The 20,530-nt window shown below is 41.3% G+C and overlaps 1 protein-coding gene across 1 annotated transcript; it reads left to right on the forward strand.

Moving 5' to 3' along the window:
• The first annotated feature begins 3,671 nt into the window (after positions 1 to 3,671).
• Positions 3,672 to 15,300, forward strand: LOC125014994 (ubiquitin-conjugating enzyme E2 H-like). The gene is made up of 7 exons (XM_047596596.1): positions 3,672 to 4,072; positions 7,993 to 8,069; positions 8,339 to 8,413; positions 8,513 to 8,552; positions 9,509 to 9,561; positions 10,894 to 11,022; positions 12,687 to 15,300. Exons 1-7 carry the CDS (start codon positions 4,020 to 4,022, stop codon positions 12,809 to 12,811), a joined length of 552 nt encoding a protein of 183 aa, XP_047452552.1. The 5' UTR covers positions 3,672 to 4,019; the 3' UTR covers positions 12,812 to 15,300.
• Positions 15,301 to 20,530: the final 5,230 nt, after the last annotated feature.

Genomic DNA, 20,530 nt, shown 5'->3' on the forward strand with positions numbered 1-20,530 from the left:
GACCCCTGGCCACAGTCGCTCTATTAATGTAATGCGCCCTCTCTGAATGATTTAACATAAGCCAATCATTAAAAAGTCCCTGGCAGTAAGGCAATCGTCAACAATCACCTGCAACCAAGTTAATATAATCAAACAAGAGAGTCGACATTTTGCTCCATCCAGTGATCCACTCATGAATTTACAAAGGTCAAGCCTAATGCAAATGACAACGTGACTGAGAGATGAACGACATTCTCACCCTTTGTTTGTTCACACACGAGTGATTTAAAGAAGATGACGGGATTCTCCTTTAGTTGATGTTGTCAGAGCCCGTTTTAATCTTACGTGTAAGTTGGGCAAGAATAAAATCCTGTTTTACTGTTCTGATCAACATAGAAACGTGATTAGAGAAATGTAACGAGATTACAGGTCACTCTGTGGGTGGACTTGCTACATGCTGCACACATGCAGATCACTGAGATGTAACATTATGACCACCTTTCTAATATAGTGTAGGTCTCCCTTGTGCCTCCAAACCAGTTGTGATTCATCAGAGAATGGACATGGACATACTGAGTGTGTCCTATGGTGTCTGGAAACAGGATGTTGTCAGTGGGGGCCTTTCTACGGCTTGAGAGGAGGGGCTGCGGTATTTTTGTGTCCCAGTACTGATGCTATTGGTTACTGAATTTACCCCAGGATCAATAGCGTATCTATCTCTCTTACTGAGATGGACAGGGTAGTGTAGGACGGACATAAGTGAAACTTTTTCAAAGGTAGAACATGTACATGAAAGCAATATATAACTACTGATCAGTCTACAAAAGAATATATAGCTGCACTGTTAGCTTCTCTTCTGCTAATATTGCAGCGTGATTCTGGGGTTTCACCTGGGGACTGAATAAGCTCTCGGCCAATTGCGGTGAACCCCACAGAGTCAATGTGTAATTTGTGGCCTCGTGACTGGCTCAGCAGAGATAGGGACGGAGCCTACTGTGTACAGGAAACTTAGATTGACAGGTCTACTGTGGCACTCTGTGTGAAACGGTGGCTGTTGAGACGGTTCCTGTATCACTGAATGACTGAAAGATAACATCTTCTGCCTCCATTTATCCCTTTACTACAATATGTTGGATTCATTTTATTGTGTATCTAAAGAAATTTAAATTTGTAGTGCAAAATTTGAAAAATATATAAAAAATGTCTAATCAACCAAAAGATTTGCGACCCCTCTGCAGTACCTCTGCGGACCCCCTAGTGGTCATGGACCCCCTGTTGAAGACCTAGTTACATAGTTGGTGTGTCTTATATGTTGTTTTTGGTGAAATCCAGATGATTGTCATCTTTATTTTGGAAATCAGAAATAATTCTGGTAAAATCTCTTTGACTTTCTAACTAAACCAATAGGACGATTCTTTGACCTTTGCACCAAACAGTACATGACCTTCTTTAGTATGGTTGAAAAACAAGCCTTTGCGACAATCTTTAGCAGAAACTATATTTTTTAAAAAAAAATCTAAAATAGATAATCTTAAAGTGTGTTCTATACAAGTTTCCACTCACAGCCTCGACATGACTTCATTCAGAGCTCTGTGAAAAAAACTTCCATGAGACATGTTGGGTTCGTATTTAAGTATTCAAATTAAATTATAAAGAAGTCACTTGAATGACTGGTGAAGTCCAGTTGCCATTTGGTTTAGTTTTATTGTAGTTAAACTGTGTGAGACGGACACATACCTTTAGAGTTAAGTCACATGATATGAACTAAAGTGTGACTTTTTGTTTTCATGAACTGAATCCTTTGTCATCTGTGAGCACATTTGCTATTGGGTTTGCATTGTGGTGCACAGATCTGAACTAGGGTGACACCGTTTTACAGCAACCAACCCATGCTCTGTATACACAGACACACACAGATACACACCCAAATATTTAGCATGGGTGTCAGCTCCAAGAGAATAGAAAAAGAGCAGGTGCTGTCACACTAAGGTACACACACATCTTTGCCAGTTAAATGTGTGGTCAGATACATTTTTCCTCCGCACCCACGGTTCTCCTCTTGGCTACAGTGTCAGAGTTTGTGAAAACACATGTTGTTTAGCTGCTCGTCTTATGACATGTAGAGGTAGTCACAGGTCATATGAGTCTCATGTGTCTAGAAAGTTACTTTTTCACAGATCTCAAATGTGTGTCAACCTGCCTGCATGAGGAGACTTATACACAAGTACTGCAGACGTAACCTGAAACACGGGGAGCCAACCTTTCACAAGCTTCTCTACTTGATAATGACTGTCTGTGATGTCAAGCCTAATTTTATTAGTGTGGAATCAGACATTTACACAAATATCATTATTATGTGTGCAACCATTGACAATATCTGCGTTAATATGAGGGAGGAGTGGAAAAACCTCAGGAAAAGTATAACAATAACCACTGACATTTATTGGATCGATCCCACCATTATCTAATTATTGTAGTGTTTTTTACTAATTACCATTTGTTACCTGTGATATTTTTTTTTGTTTCTTTTGTACTTTAGAAGTGAAAAATATTTGTGTCTCTTTCACTGCAACTTTCAAACTCCACCTTCGACCATGCAATGATTATTCTCCAGTCACAGTGGGCGCCATGGCAGCATATGACAGCTTTTAATGCTACTGCAAAATCAATTTAGCTGAATCTCCAATTCTATATTCAAACTTTGTTCTGTGCAAATCTCAACTTAGACTGACCCTGATGAACGTATCCTGATCACAACCTTGTTCAGAGATTAACTCCCATGAAACATTTGGGTTCCCACGAAAGTGCATCAGGTCATAGACTAAGATGTTCTAATAGTTTGACTATGACTCACAGTCAAACTATGAGAACTAAAGAAGACAGCAATGTAGTGCCCGGACAATAACACTAACATTGTGAAGCAACCAAGCAATGCTTTGTATACACAATACACCCAAATATTTTTGTAGTTTATTGCTGTGTAGTGAAGAAAGTTTGACCTGAATCCATTTGTTGTTATTACTGTGACTTTATTTATTAAATGACAGTTGTTATGTGCGATACAAATGTGTTAGTTTGTTCCTTTGTTTTTCCTTTTGAGTGAGGAATGCATTTAACGGCACATATCAATAATGTGTACTAGCATTTGAAAGGATGGTAAAAAGTATGATTCATAAGCTCATTTGCTACTTTATTATGTACACTAGTGAAAAGGAACACAGTCCTGCACTAAATGTAATCCTCATGGAGGTGATGGTATTCAGCTTTAAAATGCAGTACTAATGAATACTATTGTGTTGTTTCTATTCTTTTTAGAAACTCGTTTTAATCAATGGGCTTGGCTAAATAATAAAAAACTCTCAAGGAAAGTTCAGTACAGTTTAACAACACCGTTTCAACACAAAATGAACGTGTGAACCTAAAATTTAGTGCAGGACTGTTAAATTAAAATGCATTTGTCTTTACTAGGGTACCTAATGTTTTGTCAAGTGAATGTAAATCATGTGCAGAAACACAACTTTGGCCTCATGTGCCTATTTCAGAAGGCAGTGTTAGCGTAGAGCTACACATAATAGAACAGCACACAGGCACTTTGTATCTGAGCACCGATTAGGTGGCCTCGCAAAAATAAGACCGGAGTAAATTATGCACTTCCGCACAGCCCCGAATCTTCGCAGAAATGTGCGCAACAGCTTTACTGAGTGTCACAGACGACACACCACCGGAGTGAGTCGTGTTCCTGGAGTGTATTTCTATGCGTGGGCCCCTCCTCTGCTCGGTCTGGTCGCTGGAGGTTGATGTCACAGGCAGCGAGAGTCTCCAGGACAGGACACAACTAGGCAGAGCTGGTCAGAGAGGCACTCCGGATCCACTGAGGGCAGAAAAAGTGGGCGATGTTGCAGCTGGGATCTTGTTTGCGGACCCCGTGGGAAGACTGTTGATACAGTCCAGAGGGCTCGTAGGTATTTCCAGGCTGAGAGCTCGAGGTAGCGTTATAGCCGCAGTATTTTTAGATCACTTCTTGAAAGGAATACAAAAAAATGTCGTCTCCAAGTCCGGGCAAGAGGCGAATGGACACCGACGTGGTGAAACTGTATCCTTTACAGTACATAAACAAGACGAAACGGCCAAAGGGGAACCTGCACGTCTTTCTTTCTGATAATTGTCAGCTGTCTGGTGGTGTTTAATTGCATAATTTGCTCCCGATGGCTGCTGTGAGGATGAGTGTTGTGTGGCCACTAGCTATGAGAGATTAAATAGGTTTTTAGTTTAAAGTGTGATAATGGACAGCCCCGGGTCTGAGGCTGGTGTGTGGGTTGGCAGATGGTAGCTAGTTAGCATAGCAGCGAGATATTCGCTTATTTAACATTTTATGCGGTCTGAACCCTGGTCTGAACCCACTTGTCTGTTTTCTAGCTTTAGCATGCTAGCACGCTAGCAGTGGTCGCCCCGTTTGTTTCAATGGTGAATTATTACAGATAACTCAGTGCTAGCTCTGTTAGCCTTAGCTCCAAGGCGTTAAGTCAGCCAAAAAAATAAGCGACCCCATCGCACTGACAACACAATGTGAAGTACGGGCGAGGTTTTTTTTACATTTTGGAAACACTTATTCGGAAAGACACGTTTATTTTATCCGTGATTTGGGTAACGTTGTCGCCGCGATAGCTAGCCGTGTAGCATGCTAAGAGAGAACAATTAATTGAGGTCGGTGGAGAGACGATCTTGGACAAAAGCAAAACTCTGCAGCTAACTGTGGTTCGGTTTTAACGTCAACCAGCAGACGTAACACTTTGACATTTTTCTTTGTTGTTTTTTTTTTTTTTTGCTCTTTGTTTTTAGTGATGCTTAAAAAACTATAAACCAAGAAGATAAACAAATCATTGATCACTGGACAAGTCACGCCACAAATACCGCAGTTTATTCAATAAAAATGTTTAACGAAAATTTATTTTATCTCAGTTTAGTGATGCTAAAAGAAAACATGGACGATAGTGTTCTTTCTGTATTTTTTTTTAATTTTTTTTGCAATAACAATCTTCTTTTCTTTCGCGATGTTTAAATTTGATGACAGCAAAGCGGAGAATTGTTCTCGCAAATATAGATTTGTGTGCTATTAGTCGTTATTTTTGGATTTCCGCCGAAGTTTTTGCATGAAAGGTTTCTGACAGCGTGAGCTGAATTGTTTTGTTTTTGTCCTGCAGCTAGATGCTGCTCTCTGATTGGTCAGCTTGTTACCATCCGGAACATGGCGGAGGGCGGGGCTTCACACACAGCTGATCGAGGAACAACAAGCGTGTTGGGGGCTGAAGGGATGGAGGGGGGGTTACATGCAGGGATGGGGGCTGGGAACATCCGTTCATGGCTGGGATAGGGCTGTACACACTGGAGCTGAGTCGAGGAACATGTTGTTTTTCATCCCAGAAGACGCGATGGGGACCACTCCCGAAACAGTTAGATAACTTGACGTAATTAAGTTGTTTAAATCGTGGATTCAGTTTTTTTTTTATATAGCAAACAAAATCTGAAAAACTAAAGACTTTAAATTGGCTCCTGAGAAATTAATGTCATTATTTGTAATCAGACATGATACGTCATATTAATTAGTATTTTATTATGTGTTTTATATTGGAACAATATAAAAGAACAAAGAAATCCCTATCTGTTATGATTTTTATCAATAACAATTAGGGTAATATGCATAGTAAAATTAGTTTTTTTTAATATAAATTTAGACTTTTACTCAAAAACAGGCTTTGATCTAGTACTTAACAATTGTTATCTCTTTTCCACTGTTGGCTTTGCAGCATGGTAGCAATTGTCGCCCCATTTGTATCAGTAGAATAAACAACGGAGACTGTCAGGATTAAACCGTGACTGATAACTACACAACTACTTTTGACTACATAACAGGCTTGGACATTGACCTTGTGTTTAACATTATTCGTCTGAACCCACTAGTATGTCATTCACCTGATGTGGTCACTGTGGAAACAATAATTATTATAAAATAAAACAAAAAAGCAGGTATTTAAGAACGACTGATCAAACCTGTTGTCAGCCAAAGCTGGTGAGACGCTTGTTGGAGTACTTAGAAACACTTCTTTCATTGAATGACATATTTAAAGCATAAGAAGTATTTTAAGCTTATCGACGTCACCTCTTAAGTTCCCTTTTCTGGGGGCACGTTTGAAGTTCAGTTTTGTGGCTCTGACTGTCACTGTCTTGACCGTGTCTGACTCTGACATCTAATTCCCAAACGATCACAAAATATGCAAACAGGTCGGGGTTGAGGGCAGGTGAGGTGACTGGATGACACTTGGGCTAGAAACCTGAGAGGCAAATCAGTTGTCAGTCAGAGCATCCACTCCCTTTTAATTATGCATAACTTGAAGCTGTAATAAGTTTTAATGTAATTAAAACAGGGTAGTTATATAAAAAATCCCCTTCATATCACGAATAGGTAGAAATCAGCCAAGCTGTGAACATGTTTATTTCTACTCCCGTGTTGGACTTTTAAACATGGAGATCTCTGGGGATTCAAGCATAGTCTCCATAGTAACCAAACATTGACTTTATGTTTACTTTAGATCACCAGAGCTGTAATAAGTATGTGTGGTCCGACCACAAGATAACTATAGTATAACACTGAAATGGAAGCAGATTTAATGCTGCCCATATAAACTTTTTTTTTTTTTCCTGAAATGATGCTATGTGGTAATCGTATCCTGGTTCACTTTCACCACGTAATTATTGTGGAGATTAAGTCGAAAAATGCAAAATCTAAGAACAGATAACTGGAGTCGCTGAGGTAACACATGTTTTGATCCAGTTCTTGTTGTTGTATATCTTGTTACACCAGTTCCCAAACATCAGTTAAACACTGGTGGGTAAAGGACAATTCCGTGCATAGTTTCATGTTGTGTCTTTAAATCAGATATAGGAGAATGAGCTAAACTGTGGCGTGTGTGTGTGTGTAATTTGATTTTGGCTTGCTGGCCTTCATTCCCGCTCCCAGATTTCACAGTCACCAGACGCATGTGGTGTAGTTCAGGCTTTTCTATATGTTTAATTTAATTGGACAAATGGAGATGGAGCAGATATGATCACTGTCATGAGAACGAGGCAGAAATGGTCTAAAAAGCCTCTTTGTGTGAGAGGATGCTGCAGTGTGAGCTCATGTCAAGATAAAAGCTTTCCCTTGTGTAGTTACATTCCTCTTCCAGATCATATTCTTAGGTTTCTATGGATAACCCTTAGGGAAAAGCATAAGAGAGAGATGCACTTTTTTTTTTTTTTTTCCCTGCACAAATGAACATCTCTAACAGGTTTTATTTATAGGACCCGTTGCCTCAGATCACATTTAGAGCTATTCCGCCGACTCGGTCAGTAGTTTTGTAAAGTTTTTGAGCGTGAGAGCTTCTTTTTCGTCTCTTGCGGCGGATGATAACTGATGTTTTTGCCTCCTGACAGTTATGCAATCAAGCCGTCTCGTGTTGTTTGGGCTCCATCAGTTTAACTAAATTAGCGTTTGAACGTTTGCTTTGGTTGGGTTGTCGGATCGGAGGTGACAGAAGGATTTATGACGGGATGATGAAACCGGGCGCAACAGTTACTTTTGTGGTTTTTGTGTGTGTCTGTGTGTGTGTCTGTCATTGTGTCACACTTGCACGGCCGTTGAGATAAAATAAACTTCACCTTGCTGTGTTGCTGTCAGACAGATGTCTCTGGCTGCCCCAACACGCTGTGATTATAAACTACTGGTTTCGTTTGTGTGAAGCTGCTCTTGTTGTGGGTGTTTTTCTTCCATCCTGTCTTATTGTGGCCGTGAGAGGAGCTGTTTGTTCGAGTTTACCTTATTGATCCCGTTGCCATGTCTGGTGTTGTTGATCTCATCTTTGAACTCCGGTCGGGCGAGTTCACGCAGACAAAGAGGGCGTTTGGCCGAACTAAAAGTCCATCCTGTTTTTGATCACGTCTTTTGTGAGTGTTAATTTTTCCTAAACCAGCCGTCAGCATTGAGAGCAAACACGAGGTCACCATCCTTAGTGGACTCAACGAGTTCGTGGTCAAGTTCCACGGACCGCCTGGAAGTAAGAGCCTCATACTGACTTTTATTTACCAGGTTTTAATTTGTGTTCTGTAATATAATCAAAGTTTACAATCACAATTATGTAACACAAACGTAAACACAATTTTATAAGCATCCACGTGTAAACCGTTAAATTTCCTTTACTAATTACAATGATTTCAATCGTGTTGAAGAAATATTTTATAGATAATTTCACCTTCACGTGGTAGTTAAGCAATGTTTTCAACTATTTTAATGAATTATTGACCTTTTTCCTCTTTTTTCTTTTAGCACCGTATGAAGGAGGCGTGTGGAAGGTTCGAGTGGATCTACCAGATAAATACCCCTTCAAATCCCCATCAATAGGTATAAAATATTTGCTGAATCAGAAGCCACACAGCCACAAGTGAGCGTTGCTCCATCGTGTTATGTGTTAAATCATGTTTTGTTTTTTTTTCCTTTTAGGATTCATGAATAAAATCTTTCATCCCAACATCGATGAAGCGTAAGTCGGACAACTTGAGACACGCAGCGTGTGTTTTAAACTTTCTGTTGAAGCAGCCGAGGTGGTGACGACCGACTGAGTTTAATGGAAAAGACGTTGCAGCTTTATGTGAATCATGATTTAAATGTTTGACGTCTGTAGAGGGTTTTCACTGCGTGCCATCAGCACATCATAAATCTGGAAGATGCCACGTTGGAGGCACTCAACCTCCAAGGTAAACAAAGAGACTGAAGTAGGTGGTGGAAAATGAAGAACTATTGTCGTGTACAACATTTAGAATTGTACAGGCTGCAAAAAGTTATTATAAAGTAGGGAGAACGGTGGCAAAGGTTATCAGAGGGAAGGTTGTTGCAAATTTTTTCGGCCCATTTCTTGTCAGGTAATTGAAATGTTGTTAGCGACGACTCTTTACTAATTTTCTAGTTTAATGATTATAATATAATTCATATCAAGCTAAATGTTTCTTCAGGTGACCTTTGTTGACCTGTCATTCCAACAGATGGAACCAAATCAGAGTCGTCCTTTTGATAAAGGTCTTTTTAAAGGACTTTTAGAGGAAAATGAGAACCAAAAATACAGCAGATTTTATCTCAGTACATTAGAAAATTAGTTAAGAGTCACTGATATCAACAGTTCAATTACCTGGCAAGAAATGGGTCGAACAAATTCGGATGTTTTCCAAACTTTTGCCTGCAGAACCCGGTTTAGCTTTACTAACCACGAGCACCTCTTTTACTCTGAGTCTGGCATTGTTCTCCCTGATTTGTACCAACATTAATTCACCATTTTCCATGATCTACTTCAGTCTTCGCCAAGTGAGTCCAACATGGCGACTTCCACATTGAAAACACGCTGATGACTTACGCTGTGAAAACCCTCTGTAGAGGAATATTAATCCGGTGTGATGTCGGTTCGTGTTTTGCGTCATTCAATGACAGTGTTGTCTCTTTCTTCAGGTCAGGGACTGTGTGTTTAGATGTCATTAACCAGACATGGACAGCTCTCTATGGTAAGTCACTGTCAGTGCTCGTTAAAGTGTCAGACAGGAACGGCCAATAAAGAGAGCGGCTTATACCACAGCACCTCAGTAGAGCCACTTGAGCCAGAGCGCCTCGGTTTAATCGGCTTACGATTTAGTGATAACTGCTGCTTGTGTTAAGGTCATTGAGAACTGATAGATGAGATGGGACCGAGAGGTCTCTGGACGGACTCACCTGGAGGGGATTCGTCTCACTTCGTTTGATTGTTTCAACGAGACCATAATTAAATTAAACTAATATCCAGATTATATTGTTTATATTGAAGAACTTTAACTATTTTTATTTCGTCTGATATTCTGACCCTGAGGAGAAAGACAGCGGAGAGATCTGTTGATTGGTTTTCATCCAGAGCTTGTTTGTTTGTGTTCTGGACTCACGCTGTACGTGTGAACGCACCCTGGTAATTACAGCGTATCAGTGTTGGTGGGTGTTGTGACACCGGTTTGATGAGAGCTGAGCACAGATAATCATCTTAAACTGTGCAGCAAATAGAACAATACAGTCCATAACCTGGTGGAAGCATTATGATGTTGTTAACGTTTTACTGAAAGCATCATAATGTGGAATATGGTGCCAGCATTTATTTATAATACACATAGTGCTTGTTGTATTACTGATGTATTTTTATAGTCTGACAGACAGAAAGAAGTTATCATACCTGAACGGTTGTTGAGATTCCTTGACTGCCCGGAAACACACAAGATGTCTCCTTGATCTGCTTTATAATTGCTGAATAACAGTTTATCACACAGGCTAATAATAGAACAACAACTCCGTCTAAACCAATACGCCTCACGCTGCTTCCTCTGAGGAAACCGAGCGTCTTGATCTAAAGGATTATTCAGTCAGATTTAGAGGGTGGTGTAACCTTTGATCATCAAAGAAAAGAAAAAATCAGCGTAGAATAACCTTGTAAACGCTTGATCAGACCGTTTCTGTCCGAGTGGAAACATCAGGCGAACGTGAACAAAGCTGGATTTTTCTGGCAGATTTGATGCACCACAGGAAACAGAACCACTTTCCACTTTTTTCCAGAAAAATCTTATCAAATTGTTTTATTTAGCATCACTAAGGGTCGTAGAAGTTAATTGAAGTACTAAGTTTTATAAATATACATGTCAGTAAATTAGGGCAGGCACTTCATTTTCTTTATTAACATTTTGAAGCACTGATGTTGATCACACACGACCCGAAAATAATCCAACTTTTGTTCTAACAGAGGTGCTGTTGTAGCTGGTGGTTTTACTAACTAGAGCGTTTTCTGTGCTGACTGACTCATGTCTCTCGCCTACTTCCACCAGACCTCACCAACATCTTCGAGTCGTTCCTCCCTCAGCTGCTGGCCTACCCCAACCCCATTGATCCTCTGAACGGGGACGCGGCCGCCATGTACTTGCACCGGCCGGAGGATTATAAACACAAGATCAAAGGTAGTGCACAAGGTTGTATGTCAGGACACAACGTGTATGTGTCATGGTTTACATGAACGTTTGGGTGTTAAGAATCAACAATTTAACGTTTTAGCATTAGAGCCGTCGTTTACCAGTGTCGAGCATCACTGTCTCTAGTTTATATTGTGTCTCCTGCACTGGTCACTATAGTCGGATTCAGAGAACTAGTGAAGTGAAGTGAACAAAACAACACAGTAGAGATCGACTGACTTATTGTCTGGCCGATAATTCAGTTTTTTTACTGGTAGCGGCAGATACGAGGGTGTATTCGCCAATATATATATGTATTTTTGCTCCCAGCAAGATTTACAGACAGGCACATCCACAGGCAGCCCTGTGCTGCTGGAGACACTGAGGACCCCTGCAGTCCATACATTGCCCCTCCCCCGCTAGCAGAGTGCTAGCAGAGAAAATGCTCGCACTCATGTCCAGCACCTCTACAAATAAGAGTTGAAAAAAAGTTTCCTTTCCTTCCGTATCACTCAACACCAACACATTATAGTCATTACTATCAACAGCCCCAACCTTTACTATTAGCTAGCTAGCTGACGTTTTTTTTTCCTCTCTCTGCCAAGCTAATAATGCAGGTTGTCAATCAGCCACTGTCCATAGTTTAGATTGGAGCTGTTGTTAAGCTGTTGGTGGAATATGTGTTGATGTTAAAGCCAAGCTGTAAGACTAATACTGCCTATAAGCTAAACACACTTGGCTGAGAAGGACCACGGGCCAAAACTCCAGCTGTGATGTCCATTGAGAAGGAGGTGATTGAGAGTCAAGCACGAAAAAGTAATTGACAGGTTTGCCTCTGTCAAGCTGAGGCGGAATAGATTGGAGTCTGCAGGGTTTGTTCAGTCCAAAAGGAAAGACAGAGGATAGAATAATGTCTCTCAGCATCTCGATAAACATTTATGTTTTTGCTTAAATCGAGACTTGTAACATTTGTTACCATTGTGTAATTTTTATCAGGTAGACGGAGAGAAAATAAGCAGTATTGGCTGCAAATATCGGCTCAGGAAAATCGGCAGCACGTATCAGCCATCGGCCAATGCTGATGTGAAACAAATCGGTATCGGCCCTAAAAAATCCATATCGGTCGGTCTCTACAACACAGCTCAAATCATCTCATTTAGACTCACTCAGGAGAGGCCAGCTCTGTTACAACTTGTTGCTCGTCCTAGCCTCCCAGCTAACAGTAGCATTCCCCTCTTGAACGATGAATGCAGGCTACTGCCAACTGCTGTTAAGAAGAGTTATTTCCTTTGGTGAAGGCGCTGAATGTATGTGCCAGCTGGCCGCTGGCCGTAGCCTTTGCAGCGTGTTCAAGTGCAACTTTTCTTTTTGGCCGAGACACATGCTACATGAGGCAACGTCACAATCAGTTTTTGTTGGCGTCCGTTAGCTGTTAGCCACATGATTACACATTTGTGTTTTAATGCTCGTACGTGATCTTTCATGACCTCCGCTAACCTTTTGCACCACCAGGTTGACATGAAAGGTTCATTTAATGCATTTATTCACAGGAATATTTCAGTGATAATTAAATACGAGTGTGTGAAAGTGTCTGAAGAAGTAAAGTTGCTGTTGCCGAAGCGTCACATGGTTTCAGTTGTCCCTCTTTCTCCCTGCTCCTGTGTCTCTTTCAGAGTACATCCAGAAGTACGCCACAGAGGAGGCTCTAAAGGAGCAGGAGGAGGGAGGCGGCGACTCCTCCTCCGAGAGCTCCATGTCGGACTTTTCGGAGGACGAGGCTCAGGACATGGAGTTGTAGTGAAGGCGGAGCCCCCCTTCACCTCACAACAGACTGTCATTTCCTAAAGAGCAAGAAACTCAGTGCTATATTCATATTTAAACGAGACAATTTTTTTACAGCAACACAAGGATTTTTATTGCTACACGAGGATTTGCAGTACGATATTGCAGAATATTATCTTAGGAATTCATCGCCACCGGCCCCCTCATCTTCATCCAGAGAGCCCGTTCAGATCCAAGAGGAAGCACTTCGTTGTTTTCCGTCATCGTTTGTGGCTTTTTTTTGAAACACTGCCTGAGTCTAAGCAGAGCAGTGAGACCATCACAGGAGGACACAAAACTGTTTTCCCCATTTGTACCACAGACCAGGCCGCTCCTCCTCGTCCTCCTCCTCCTCGTCCGCTGTTAACACGCTCAAGTTCTTTCCCCCCCCCCCCCCCTTTCACCTTTTCACCGCGTCGTCGGGGCGTCGTTGCCCCGGCGACGGAAGACCGCACGGTGACAATCCACGATTTCGTAGCGGTCTTTAGTTCTTTGCCACCGCCGCCATGAGGAGTTTCCCATCGGTGTCATCGCATCTCAAGACGTCCAGCGTGTCCAGACGGCCTCTCCAGCAGAACCGCCCTCTGCGCAAACCTGCAGACACATCGCACACGATCAAACAACCAGCACATCAATCATGACAAAACGCCACAGCATGTGTGTGTGTGTGCGTGCGTGTGTGTGTTTGTGCGCATGCCTGAATGTAATCCATTGATATCTTGTGTTGTAACCGGCCCCCGGATGCTCAGCAGAAGATCCGAAGAGAGAGGCCTCTTCTTCGTCCCTCCCTTCTCCAGCGTCCGTCTCCTCCTCCTCCTCCTCCTCCTCCTCTCCGTTTTAGGAAAGTGTTCGTCATTCTCTGAGTATCTTTGTATATTGTGGCATGACACAAGTAAGAAGTAAAGTTTTTGTAGGGCTTTCTTTGTGGAGCTGTATCGCTTGTAGACATGAAGAGGACGTTTGTGTGAGCCAGGCCGGGTTTTGGTGGGCGAAGGGATTATCCAGGTCCTTGTTGAACTGTTGAATTTCTTAACTCTGCCTATTGCTTGTGTTGAACTATAATAGGTGTTTGACTTGCGTAGGGATAGTTAGTTTCTTCTTCTTTCCTTTTTTTCTTTGCAGGTGGTGAGTCCTATCATAATGTATGGTTTAATACTTCTATAATACACTAGTTTAAAAAACTACTCGTCCTGGAAAGATGAGGAGAATTACACATCTTTATCTGTGGGATGGCCTCCAAAGAAATGTTGCACCCCCTTTTCTTCTGTAAACGTGTCCATCGAAGATGATTTACGTTGTTTGAGCCGTTCAGCGCGGTCACATTTACCTTTTCTTTTTCATGCTGTTTGTGGCCTGTTGTTTTCCAAAATGGTGGGACCAAAATCTGATTGATCTACAGGCGTTCGTTTCATGTTTCCCAAAACGAGGAATTCCCCAGAAAGAGTTTACACTGATGTTGAGTTGATGATAATTTTTTCCTCAAAGGGTCAAACTCTCTGATTAGTTCAGACTTAAGTCCAAGCACATGTTGATTACTCACCAGAGGACACTTTAAAACAGTTTGTCCTTGTTTACCCCCCCAAAAAAAGGTTCATGTGCCTGTTTGCGATAATGTGGAGGAGGTGTTTCCAGAGCGGTGACCGTTTACCACTCTTTGTTTTTTGTTTTAGTGGCTTGAAGCCTGATACAGTAGATGTTTGTAACATTGCAGATCAGATTGTTATTTCTGTAAGGAATCAAAAACCAGAATATTGCCACCACCAGAGGGGTTTGTTTCTTCTTGTCTGAAGAGAAACTGATTAAAATCAAACATTTAATGACTAATCCCTTAACAAAAAAAAAAGAGAAGAGTATCTCATCCATTGTGTCTTTCAAGAAGGTGCTGACCTTCATTTATACTTTAACATATGTTGGTAAAACTGGCACGTCTCAGTTTTTTTGACATGACATTAAAAATGTATATGTTAAATAGCCTCATTAAAATGGCTCTAATTAGCCTTGGTAACCAAATATGTGTTGGTGTAAGTTAACCCGACGTCTCGGTCAGTTTTCATTCGCCACTAAAACAACCCACTGTCCAGCCTTGTTGTCGTCCATCATATTACTTTTTTTTCTCCTTTAATTTTTATTAATGAAACTCATATATTTCATGCCTATAATTTGTTTTAATGCTTTTATTTTTAATCGTTTGAGCCCAGGATTACAGATCAAGATATCCCAGATTTTTAAAAGGCAAAAAAATGAATAAATGTGCTTCCCTTGTAACTCGGAGAGAGAAATAAATAAGAGTGAAAAATAAAAAAAACATACAATGTCATCATCTTGTTTCTGTGTGCGGTGGGTGATGAGGTCCGAAATATGTTTTTCACGTTTCCTGATTTGTCTGATTAATTATCTCTGTAGCCTGGACTGGTGAGTTTAAAGTGGTGAGCTGGAATAAAATAGTGTTATTTTGGGGAAACTCAACTCGAGTGGTTCATTACAACAACTGCACCTTCTGTCCACTAGATGGCAGTCCACTCTCTGTCTCATGAAGGCTGACGTCTTTCCATAAGGGGTTGGACAGTTTTTTTAGATTTAAAGTTTAAATTAGATCGGATAATTAAAAATTAGATCGGACTGCTTTTAAGTTTTGCACCATCCACGTTTGTTTATAAAGTTGTGTTTGTTTTGTGGCCGTGACATGTCGAGGAAAGTCCGTTTTTTTTATAACTATTTTAATTATAACTATAATTTTGGACGAATAAGGTTTAGCTACATCGGTTTTACAGAGTCCAGGCATCACTGACATAACAAATAAAATTGTTTTATTTAAACACCTGAAAATTGTAGGTAATCACATGTGAGATAAGATTATCCTTTATTTATCCCACAGAGGGAAAAAATGCACATTTGCAGCAGCAGACAGTTTAAAGACAGCATACAGAGGAAATAAAAAGAAGTAAACATTAAATAAGTACAAAAATAGAAAATGAAATACAGGTGAAATCGTATGTAAATAGATCAATTTGACACATTCAGTGAATAAAGCTCATGAAACAGAAGTTACTAAACAAGATAATAATGTGCTTGTCCAGTGTGTGTATGTGTGGTCACATGGGAGCAGGATTTATTGCACAGCCTCACATGATTTTTAGAAACTTAAACTTTCATTATTAAAACGGCACAAAAAGCTGCCTCGAAACCAGCAATTGTCTCTCTCTGTTGAGGCCCATATTGTCTTGGCGTGTGCGTGGATTGTCTTAAATAAGTAAATGAGTGAATGGAAGGAGTTTCTCAGATGATGTGACAGACTCAGGCCCAGAGTATAATGATCTTATGAAATATTCATCGCTGTGTGGCCACGCAGCCTCCCTCTGAGCATGATCTGGTTTCCTGTTTCAATATCAGTTTAATTTGGCTCGACTGACACACTCAAGTAACGGAGATTATCAGGGTTTTTTGGCCATTGTCGATATTGTTACAGAAAGTATTTTTTTATATACATTAAAAATATGAATATTCTTAAAAAGTATTTTAGAATGAAAGTTATATTTATTCGTACGAATTTGGCGCATCTCTTTCATCTTTTAACATTTAAAAGAATTGTTTTGCCAAATCCATTTGAGTCCAAACATATCATGTGAAGATATATATTTTTTTAATGCAACATGGAAATGCAGTTAATTTGTGAGGATGTGACGAGAGCAATAATATAATTTAAATAAGAGTGAAGTTATTTCAGAGTAACTCGAGCAGCAGCGGGAGAAGAAGCAGAAGGGTGCTGGCCGGCTGCGCCTCCTTCATAATGTATGGAGAGGACAAAGAGTTCACGGGTGGATTTCAGCGTCAACCTACAAAGAACCGTAACCCAAACCTGTTCTATCCGACTCCGGTGGATTCGCATCAACTGAAAGGATGATGCCTCTTTTTCCACCTGCAATCTGTCTAATAATCACCGACAGCAGGTAAATGAGCCCCGGACGGACCTTCGGGTGCTCGTATAAAGCGAGGGACAGACGAGGCCTAGGCTCGGAGAAACTTTCAGACCTGTGCTGGGATGAGAGAGCGGAGCTTCAGGCCTGTCTGCAGCAGGGTGCCACACCCGTGGGGATGCTGGTAGGTCTAACTGCGTGTGATTATGTGGCAGGTACAGAGAAATTTTAAGAAATGAAAACGGTTATGTTTTACTTTTTTTTGTCTGACGCATCATAAATCTTAACTATTAGAACTATATGACAGATGTGCTTTCAATTAAAATTAGTTTGACGTATGTAACATTTATTTGGGCAGCATTAAATTACCACACAGCTGCCCCTCATCGTCGCCACTGCAGTGCGCGCTCTGTGCGTAAAAGGCGCAGCGGAAATGTACTGTAGGCCTGCGTATGGAGGCGGCAGAAGGAGAGGGAGGAGGGCGGTTTGGATTACTATGCTGCCAGTGGGTTAAGATGCTTACCAACTAATTACCTGTCCACTAGAAAATCCCCTGCTATACAGCCCAAAACAAGCAGGGAGCCGTGAGGGACGGGAGACACGGAGACGTGCAGAGTAAACTGATTCTGTGTGGACCTGCGGACTGAAGAAGTGTTAAAGGGATAAAAAATGACCTCTCCTCCACCACACGCAGCCCAGTTGATTCATCCGAATGACCGGCAAATTACTTCTACTTTCTACTAAATGTAATTTTAAGGATGGCTGTTCTGGATGCTTTTTTTAAGGTTTGGTTCAGTGAAGAAGCGTCTTGGCTTGTCCTAACTGTAAAGTTTTTTTTGTGCGCAGTGAGGATATTGGATCAACTTTATGAGGTAAGAAATACGATGTTGCGTCTGAACAGAGACAGAGAGAGAGAGTAACCAGGCTACTTATTATTAAACTCCGTGTAAATTAGGAAACACCCTGCTATGATCCTCCATTGTCGTGACTACAAAAAAATACATGTTTGTCTTTGAATTTGATGAGTTACTTTCTGCAAAGAAACACTTGGTCATAACAAATGACGTGATGTAAAGATTTTTTAAAAAATCCAGAAAGAAAATAGTGATTACACAAGGTGGGATGGATTTAACCTTCACTGTAGTAATGATCATCTTAATGGAAGGACCTGAATGTATATTATATGTTTAATTCACTAGATGAAGGGTTACTTTATCAGATCTGTTGTAAACGTGGGGCCTTATAATGGGGGGCATTAGGAGCAACTAAAAACATGCAACTAAATAGAGCAACTTCAGGAGATTTAGAGTAATGCTCTCTCTCTCTCTCTCTCTGAAGCTTTTTACTCTATTGATCTCTCCCGGAAACGGGAAGATGAGCCCTGCTTTGGGACCCATTTGGAGCATCTCAAAAATCACTTAGCGCATCATTCTCCACAGCCGGATTCAACCCGAGCAGCAGACCTGCTCCTTCACCACGTTCAGCACGGCTCTCATGGAGGCCGCGAGTGTGACAAAATGCTAAAAAACTGAGTAACATTTATAAGGTTTAATCAGCGCACCAGTTTATGGAGATTTTCTTAGAGAAAGTGGATTTCTGGGGACAGGATATCTGGCCCAGCGGCCGATGGAATCGCTGGACTTATTCGCCATCCTGTGAGGTAGACAAAGCAGATATGAGGGAACGACGCCATTGATTCTGACACTGTCTGATCATTTCTACTCTGCGCAGGACTCCTAAAGACACTAAAACAAAACAAGGCTTCCAGAAAAAAAGGCAGACACACGAGTTGGACTACATCTCCTCCTGTTCTGTGTATGGCACTGGTAGAATTCACTGTCACGGCACACTCTCAGTGAATTACCATAGGGCCATAAACAGAGTAGAGACAGAACCACACTGCCGCCGTCCGTGTCCTAATCCTTGTATATATTCAAGTGTAAAACCAACCGACGGATCCACTCCCCTTAAACATGTCAGATCTTCTTTGCCCATTTTGGCACTAGCACATTTTTGCTTTTTTCTCCTGGTTTGAGCAATCATGTGTAGTGCCAATATAGGACAAGACAGACACTCAGCCGTGCGTTTTAGTCCAGCGCTGTGAGCCTGTTTCTAAATATTCTTGTGTATTAGCTCTGTGAAACAAACAGAGAGGAGAGCGAGAGACAAAGGAGATCAACTATGGATCCTTATCGATTGCGCCGTCCCTCTCGGATGTCAGTAGTTGCCATGGAGGCCCATGCTCTGTCTCTGAGATGTCTCTCCGTGTAACATGAACTTCGGTCGTCACACAGATCTGGTGGCGGTGACCGGCGCACTCTCCCACAGTGTTTGGCAATGGTAGAACTCACTCTGGTGGGCTGGAAGGATCCGGTGGTTCTAGACTTGCCAACAACTGACTGAGAGCTTTGACCCGTCCAACCTCCAAAGACCACAGACTCTCCGCAGGAAGACGTTTTGCATTTAGAAATGTGTGTTAGATATGTCAAAACCAATGCCGGGGTGAGCTTTGTAAAAAGTAATACGCTTTTTTAACAGGCGCAGATGTTGGTTGTGTGAGTGACTGCAGGCGGAGCAGCGAGGGGTTTAAATACACCATCCCCCCCTGAGCGTTCTTGCAGTCTCAAAACACTGTAGAAATCTGCAAGGACAAAGAAGGGCTACAGTTTCTCCGAGGAGGACACACAGACAGAAATACATCACGAGTCTAGTGATTGTGGTGGATGGGAAAACATCCATAAAGATTATAGATGTCCTGCCTCTCCCGTCCTGCAGATGTAGTCTGCCACAGTTAGTTGATCATAGCATCAAACTCTTGTGTAATCTTAGACTTCAAACGCTAAAGGCACGAACCAAAGGAGGCCTTTGATTATTGGGCTGTAACGCATACAGGCCATTAAGCTCCTAGTTGACTATAATCTCCCCTGATCAATAAATCAATGGTTGCTCATGTGTTTGGCTGTGAGCAGAGCAGCTGAAGTTGTGAAGTTGTAAATCCTCGGTTGTGTTAGTGTTAGCAGCAGCTACAAGAGCTCAGCTTTATGGTGCAACCTGATCTCAGTCCGTCACGAAAGGTCTGAACCATGAGGCTGCAGGGGTTCATGGCAAATAGAGTTAGTGCTGCCTTTATATCCCACAGACACTTTGGAAAATGCATTATAAAAGAAAGTCCTCATTAAACCCACAGGGTCGTAGAAACGACGGAGAACGTTACTCGCTACTGCTCGAGTGTTTCGTACATTTACAATTTACGGCTGCACATAAAACAGACATGATCAGTTTTTAAGGAGGATTCTGATAATTTACAGACTGTTTTAGGTCTAAACGAGTCAAAAATAATGTGATTTCCTGTTTGTTTTACATAACCAAAATAATACATTTTCACAGTTTTTAATTTTGCCTGTCTTTGAGATAAAAATGGACCTTAACATTAGGATGAACTTGTCCAGAATTAATCTTTGCATCTTCAAATATTTCTTTCGTTTAACATGTTTTTAGATTACCTGAAACAGATAAATAAGTCAGTCAGGTCTGACTTATTTGTCAGACAATTTGGAATAAAGTGAAGAAAAAGACAAAACTCTGGGTCCCTAATTTATTACATTACCGCACACTGGCTGCAGGTCTCGCAAATGTACAGACAGATTACTGGTAGGGCTGCATGCTGGGATAGAGCAGTCAGAGCAATCAGGAGCTGATAAATGTTCATCATGTTTCAGTAGGAACCCTGTGAGAGTCCATTATAGCCGACTGCAGAGGCTGCGAGGTTAAGTGGTGCCAGC

Source organism: Mugil cephalus, chromosome 10, assembly GCF_022458985.1.
Source record: "Mugil cephalus isolate CIBA_MC_2020 chromosome 10, CIBA_Mcephalus_1.1, whole genome shotgun sequence".
Taxonomy (NCBI): domain Eukaryota; kingdom Metazoa; phylum Chordata; class Actinopteri; order Mugiliformes; family Mugilidae; genus Mugil; species Mugil cephalus.